This window comes from Camelus bactrianus, chromosome X (assembly GCF_048773025.1).
Source record: "Camelus bactrianus isolate YW-2024 breed Bactrian camel chromosome X, ASM4877302v1, whole genome shotgun sequence".
NCBI classification, from domain to species: domain Eukaryota; kingdom Metazoa; phylum Chordata; class Mammalia; order Artiodactyla; family Camelidae; genus Camelus; species Camelus bactrianus.
In genome coordinates, this window is record NC_133575.1 from 8,342,429 (window position 1) to 8,350,392 (window position 7,964).

Below are 7,964 nucleotides of genomic sequence, written 5' to 3' on the forward strand. Positions count from 1 at the left end.
ATCTGAGAAGAACTCATCTTCACATTATTCTCCATTTAAGTTAAAAATTACCTTAGAAACGAATTCTAGCAGATATTCCAAGAGAGAGCATATGAAAACTGAATAACTATTTTCCTAAGTTATCAGTTCTTATGGCATTATGTTGATTTCAGACATAATTCTTTATAAAATGCCCTTTGTCAATTTCTTGTTTGAAGCTGTCTAGCTCTAATTACTTCCTCTTTGGTGACATGGATGAGACTCTATTTTTAGTCACAATATTCCTCTCTGCCCATGTTTTAAATTTTAATTTCAGTTTCCATCATTATATATTTACAATGCAATTCTTTCCTACACATATATTTAGACACCCGTATTTTTTCCTATAATCAATACCTTTTAAAATGACATTTTTTTCCCCCAACTCAAAGCCTTGGTTGAATTACACTAGGAAAGAAGAAGAAATGACAAAGAATAAAGCCGGAAGCATTAGAGAAAATGGTACAGGAAAGCAAAACCTGGAATTCAGTTTCTTGTATAAAGTAGTACATTTTACAGGGTTTCTCAACCTCAGAGCTAGTGAAATTTTGAGCAGGGTAATTATTTGTTGCAGCCGTCTGTCCTGTGCGCTGTAGAATGATTAGCACCATCCCTGGCCTCTACCTGCCAGATGTCAGTAGCACGCACCCCTTGCCCCAGCTCTGGCAATCAAAAATACCAACAGGTGTTGCCAAATGTGTCCAGGCTGCAAATTCAACCCCTGGCTGAGAACCACTGCTCTACAGAGACCAAGCTATTTGAAGTAGCTCAATAGTGCAAGAAAACAATTTGTTACAAAGAAAAAGTAAGAAATACAGAAGTATTATGTTTCTATGCCAACTTCAATTTGTTTGTAGGATGCTTGGTATGGTCTCCCTATGCCCACCTCCTCTACCTGTCCTCCCGCTTGTTTCAGTCTACTGATACATAGCCCCCACAGACACTAGAGTGATCTCTCTAAAACACACATCCAATCATGTTGCACACTCATGTTTAAAAATCACCAATATCCCCTATTCTCTACCACCTGCTTCTCAGCCTGGGCACTCTTGACGTTGAGGGCCAGATAATCCTTTGTTGTGAGGGCTGTCCTGCACATTGTAGAGTGTTTAGCAGCATCCCTGGATTCTCCCCCACTAGATGCCATTAGCACCTCCCCCATTAGTAGGCAGAATAACATCCCACCAAAGATATGCACATCCTAATCTCTGGAACCTGTGAATATGTTAAGTTACATGGCAAAGGGAAATTAAGGCTAAAGGAAGTATTAAAGGTTGCTAATCAACTGACCTTAAAACAGTGAGATTACCTTGGATTATCCAGGTGAGCCCCAAGTAATCACGAGAGTCCGTAAGAGAGTCTAAGGGACGAAATGACTAGAAGAAGGGTCAAAGAGATGCAACAAGGCTGGCTTTGAAGATGGAGGAAGGGGGACACTGGAAAAGCAAAGGAAACAGACTCTAGAGCCTTCAGAAGGAACATATCCCTGCCAACACCTTGACTTTAGCCCAGTAAGACCCATTTCAGACTTCTGACCTCCACAAGCATAAGATAATAAATTTGTGTTGCTCTAAGCCACTAAGTTTGGTGTAATTTGTTCCAGCCACAAAATGAAACTAATATATCACCACTCCCAATTGTGACAACCAAAACTGTCTTCAGATATTGTAAAATGTCCCCTGGGAACAAAGTCATCTCCAGATTGAGAACCACTGCTTTGCAAAACATAGAGCCCAAACTCCTGAGACACGCACAGTGGGGCTCTTCATAATTAATGTAACCCAACCTGTTGAATACTATTACCCAACACACAGCGAGATACCACCTATGCTCCAGGCACACACACTTCTAATTTCAAAAACATTCTACATCCTTTCACTTCCCTGCAGATTTGATGCCAAGAGGTGCCTTGGGGGGTAGGCAAAGTGCTTCAACCTTCCTGACATTTTTATCCAAGCCCATAGTTATTTATTACGCCCCAAATATGTGTCTAATTTCTGGTTTCATTAGGTTGTTATATAAAAAACCATGTGGTTGCTACATATATTAAACTGCAGATATCTTAACCTCCTCCTCTAAACAAACTACTGCACTTAAGCCCCTCTATGTCCTCTTTGTTGGAATCTCTGGCATCACCAACACCAGAGTGCCTTTGCAGGTTCACTCCTTTCTCTTCCGTCAATGAATCACTTCCCTTCTTCTTCTTATAAATGGTGGTCACACTTGAAAATCAAGTTCAAGGGTTCTCTGCACAGTGAAGCCTTCCAAGATTCCCCAAAGCAAGGCAAGTCACATCCTCCAGTCCCTCATTGTGTTGATCCTTCTACACTGTACCTATTGGTTGATTCATCCATCCTCCTCCTTAGACTGTGAGCCCTTTAAGGGCTGACATCATATTTTAGTCTTTCTGAATTCCTGGTACATAGAGAAATGCTTGTGCTCAAGAAGTTCTTTTGCATGAATGAAGAAAAGAACAGAAGTTGTGGATAGAGAGATCATTTTAACTATGGGTTACCAAAGTTGGCAGCTCTGGGTCAGCTATGAGCATAATCCCAGCTCTGATCAAAAAGAATTAGGAGAACCCCAGAGTTAGAATGAGACCTTACTCCCTTGTCTATGATCAGAGTGCAGAGTCAAGGACAGAGCCTAGCTGCTAGGAACAAAGTTGAGAAGTGTGGACCAATTGTGTCACCATGTACCATTTATCCCTTTGTCTTCTCTATTTTCTACTCAATAGATATTCTACCCAGCACGTCCATGAATCAGATTTTGCTAAAGTAATCCTAAAACACATAGTGAGGAAATACTGAGTTGTAGGTGACTTTGTCTAACACCCCCTGGTTTTAGGTCATAAAATTGCCATTTGTGAGCTTTGAGGGAGCACAAGGCATAGAGCTACAGGCATTTATGAGAGTCTTGGGAGAAGGAGCCAATGTATGAAAAATTTAGTTTAAGACCAGAGAATCTGCAGAAAGAACTAAGTAGAAATGGATGTGATCCATCACTGGGTAAATCTGAATGAAGGTGAATTCTCAGGTTTGCCTATGTATTCAATGGAAGAGAAACAGAAAAGCTGAACAAACCATAAGAGATCCATGGACTCTGCAGGCAAGACTCAAGACGGATCCACATGGTTTTCAATCAGAAGAAGGCCCTAAGGAAACTTTATGCCAGCTGAAAGCACTTCTGTGGGCAGTCAAGATGGCCATCATAGGGGGCTACATTCAACTCACTGGTGCAGTGGTTCTCAACTGGGGCAATTTTGACTCCCAGAGGACATTAGGCAGCATATGTGGACATTTTTCATTGTTACACTGGTGGGGAGGGATGCTATTGGCATCTAGTGGGTAGAGGCTCAGGATTCTGCTAAACATCCTACAATGCACAGGACAGTGCCCACAGCAAAGAATCACTCAGCCACAACTGTCAACAGTACAGAGGCTGAGAAACTCTGAGCCAGTGCAACCAGGAAAAGCATAAGAACCAAATCTGTATGAACCAAATCTCCCCTCCAGAGCCCATCTGCAAGGTGCTCACTTGCTGGACTTGGCATCATTAGTAAAGATTCTCTTTTAAGACCAAGGACCCAGCTTGCTTGCAAGTGAGAAGGGCAAGCAGTGCTCAATAGGATGAACTTCCCTGGTTTTTGAGAAGGTTCCAGGGCATTAAACCTTTGAAAGATAATCCAGGCCATTAAATTCCAGACCCTGGGGTTACGCTAGGATATCTGGGACTCTATTAAACAAAACCAGCCTTGAACTTCCATGCCAGGATTCCATCTCTGCCTCAAGAATAAAGGGATTATACACATATACACACACAAACAGTTTTATAAGAAAATTTTGTTCTCTTGCTGGATGGCTGTATACTTAGTTTTAACCACCGCAAAGGGGTCAAAGTCATGGTAAATGAGCTTGCAGACTGCCTGAACACTACATAGAACACTTAGAAGCCACTCAATGTTGCTGAAGTTCAGATACTTGTCTACTGATGATGAGATATTAATGGATAAGAAGACAATCTCTAACCAGTTGTGATCATATACAGTAGAATGCCTTTTGGTGATAATAGCAACGAACAGCATCTGTATACTATATCTGAAGTATGTACAATTGCTAAGAAAAGCAGAGACATTCTTAGTGATGTAACTGGTTTTAAACATGAATGTCAGTGGCTATCTAATCCAAGAATTCGGCTTGTTTTTACATTTCTCTCTCTCTCAACTCCTACAGATTAATCTGATACGTGCACACTGATACAGAGTGGGAATCCAGGCCCTTCCAGAGACCAACAGAAATTCAACATTTAGATTCTTGACCTTCTTTCTAATGCTGAGTTCCCTCATTTGGAGAGAATCTCTTGCTCTTCTACTTGACTTTTCTCTCTATTATCTATCTGCCTCAAGAAAATAGGCAGAATAGTCAGCAACGTTTGTTAGTTTTCGTAATCCATGCTCCCCACCCAACAGCAACAGTTACTTTGACACAGTAACTAATATTTTACTAACATGTGATGCTAGTATTTTTGATAAATACTGCTGATTTTTCTAAGGCAGTCTTGTAAAAGCCAAAAGTTTATAGTTATCTCATGTTAACAGAACAAGGTATGACATTGGATGCTATTCTCAAACTGTTTTTCTTGATTATGTTTCCTTTATTTAGTCTAAATCTCCAGCAATTACATGGTATTTCATTTCATTTCATTTCTGTAATTCTAACTGTACTTTAAAATATTTAATTACAACTGATGGAATCTCCCCTTATGGAAACAGATCCAAGGCAAATCTATAGAGTTTGTGGACTGAAAGAGAGAGTTGTTCATTTTTAAAATAACTAGTATTTAGTCTCTAAAAGCACGCACACAGTTTTTCAAGTACCCATCAACCACAGTTTCCCAACAGCTCTGTTCTCCATTATTTTTAACCAGAAAGCAAACATCTTAAAGGTACCAAATAGGTCCCTCTGAGTTCCCTATATATTAATGATTCTTGATTCATGTATATTTCACTACTAGTTGTCCTTAGTGGAATTTGGGCATAGTTCCGTGATCTTTCACAGCCTTAAGCAGAGATTTTTTTTTTCTCCTGGATTAAACTAGTACTCAGTACCATAGATTTCTGAAATTAGACCATTAGGAAGAAGATAAGATCAAAACTAGAGAATTCTAGTAGTTAGTCCTCCAAACACGCAGACCTACACATACATATCAACAACACCCTCAAGAATAGTATTCCTGAAGTCTCTGTAAAACAACCAGATGGCAGAAATAGCTCAAAATATATTTCATCCAATCCTTACAAACAGTTTAGAAATAGATCATTTGAGTTCTGAAAAATATCAACACTGGGTGAAGGGATAAGATGACCCTTTGAAACCACCTGCAATACAAACAGGAAAGCATCTCTTCCTCCAGCGCCTACCACGGCCCCAAAGTGGAGCCAAGAAATCCAACCAAGACACGTGCGGGCAGCCACTAGGGTTGTCCCATTTCCAGACACCATTTAATCAGCCAAAGAGGAACAGCCACACCAGGAAAACCCCTCAGTGGGTCCCTGGCTCTGTAAATGAGATGAAATTAAAGAACTGCCCAGGCGTCCAGAACTGAGCCAGGAGGGCATGTGGCACCAGACCCTACCTCAGACTTCCACACGACGTAGGGTTGGCCGTGGTGACTGTCTGGTGGGGACTGGAACTTTCTCTGCTGGAGCCACCTCCTGGGAGAAGCGAAGATGCCGTTGGGGCCTCCCCCAGAGGAGCAGAGGATGGCGCTGCGGCCACTGCCCGGCCCGGCTAGGACCGAAGGCAGGTCCCACACCATGCTCTTCTTGAGGCCGCTGCGACCCAGGGGGACCTCATAGTCAAAGTGGAAGCTGCCAGATGGCGACTTCTCCTGCGGGGTGCTGGGAGTGGAGAACGAGGAGCACAGGGGTCTAGGGGGCGGGAGTCGGTTGGCCCGGGGGTGTGGACCCCGGGGAGAGGACGCCGAGCGGGAGCCGAAAGCGTCGGCCGGGGACAGCTGGGAGCAGAGGCGGCCCCCGGTGGCCCCCCGCGAGCCGCCCTCCATACCCGCCTCGCCCCCGCAGCCGCCGATCAGAGCTGGGTCCAGGCTGCGGGTCTGGCGCAGCTTCCTCTTGGAGAAGCCCTTGGTTGAGGCCGCGCTGCCCGAGGCCGGCGAGGAGCAGGAGAAGACACTGTGGAGCAGGCTCTGCGCGGACATCTCGGCGGGGCTGTGCCTGAGGGCCACCCTCTTCCAGCTCTCCGAACGCTAGCAATTTGGGGCCCAGAAAGGAAGGGGGCTCAGGCGAGGGTGCCAGGCGGGGTCGGCCTGAGGCCCGCCGAGGGTGGTGGAGGGCAGTTCTCGGCTCAGGCGCCACCAGCGGGCTCCAAGTGCCCCGGCAGGGGCAGAAGCAGGAGATCCATCACCAGCCTTCTAGGAAAAGGGGTGGAGGGAGGGCTCCTTCGGTCACTAGAACCTTCCCCCGGAGCCTAAGTAACGAAGAGGGTAAGGAAGAGGAGGAGGAAGGTCAGGCGCTCGCTGGGTTCCCAGCTCGGGCGGCCAGCGCCACTCCCCCTTCCCAGCTGAGGCAGGAGACAGACGCTCCCGCTCTCTGGCTCTGGACAGCCTCGAAGTCTCCAGCAAGCTCCTCCTCACGCCCTAAGGACGGTCCTGAGGACTGGGGAGGAGGCCTCCTGGGGGGTGCGCCCAGGGCGAGTCCCTCGCGCTCCCGGCGCGGTGAGAGGGACTTCCTCCGGAGCTGGAGCTGGGCGCCCGAGCTGCACCCCCGTGCACCGTCGCCTTATCCGGGCCGCTGAAGCCGCGCGTCTGGCCGCCGCTTGGCTGCTGCGCCCACTCCTCTGGCTAGGCGCAAGAGTGTCTCCAAGCTCCAGGTTCCTCCGGGTGCCAGTCTCGCTACAAAGTGGGGACACGAGGGCGCAGCGTCCAGGGCCTTCCAAGGACTGAGCGGCTACGGTGGGAGGGAATTCCTGGCTGCGCTCAGGGAGCTAAAGGGAGAACCCCAGGGTCAGCTGCCCATGACCCACCGGAGAGGGGCTCTTGATATTCTCAGCCCAGCCTTGGGCCCAGGGCAAGCGCGGAGATGTCCCCGCACGCCCACGCTAGAGGCAGCGGGAAGGGGGCGGCCGGGACGTGTAGGGCAGGAGGGAAGCCAGGTCTGGAGCTGGGGCGGAGCCAGGAGCAGGAGAAAGCAGAACGTGGAGTTTTCCAGGCGCCAAACCTGGGAGCGGCGCAAAGAGAGCAAGGCTCGCCACTGATACCGGGTCTCCTGGGGAGAAAGCCCTGAGGACGGAAGTGCGGACCTTCTCACCGATCTCCCCTCCCCCAGATCGAAGGGGGCGTCAGCTCCACTCACGTTTCTGGAAAGGAAGGGAAGTGTCAGATTGCACCCCACCCACTGGTGTCAGATGGGCAGCCCAAGACGGTTGCTCAGAAGTTGGAGTTAAATCTCTTGCCTTCTTTCTCACCCCTCACCCCTGCTGTTTTTGTTTTACAAAAGGAAGGATAGAGATTCAGTTCAAATGCAGTGGCTGCCGGTGAATGGGCTGGAGATGGGGACCTACTAAGAAAAGTGAGAGGAGGGGAGGGGAGGGGTCCTCACCGTGTAAGGGTCGTGCGTAACTGTACGAGGAGGAGGGGTGAGTGAGGCCGAATCCCGGGCAGGCGCCCCGCGCAGCGTCAGCCCCAGAGCTGCAGAGATCGGCGCTCACAAGGTGACTGGTGTCTGGGTTCCGCGCTGGGACGCCTCTGGGCGCAGCGCGCGGCGGCCACATGCCTGGGGAGCTGGAAAACGCTGGCGATGTCAATGTTCCCTACTTGAAAACGAGTCTGGGAGCAGCTTACCCCGCTATTGTCCGACCCCTAGAATCTATAAGGCGCAAAGCCTCGCCTGCCTCTCGGACGGCTTCTTGACGTAACATTTGAGTTTTGCA

The 7,964-nt window shown here is 47.7% G+C and overlaps 1 protein-coding gene across 1 annotated transcript in view; it reads right to left on the minus strand.

Annotated features, from left to right (window-relative positions):
* The window catches only part of ARHGAP6 (Rho GTPase activating protein 6), a 447,389-nt gene extending 439,804 nt beyond the window's left edge, over positions 1 to 7,585 (minus strand). Inside the window, exon 1 of the mRNA XM_074359699.1 lies at positions 5,653 to 7,585. Coding sequence (XP_074215800.1) covers positions 5,653 to 6,234 — 582 coding nt within the window. The 5' untranslated portion in view covers positions 6,235 to 7,585. The remainder of the gene's footprint in view (positions 1 to 5,652) is intronic.
* Positions 7,586 to 7,964: the final 379 nt, after the last annotated feature.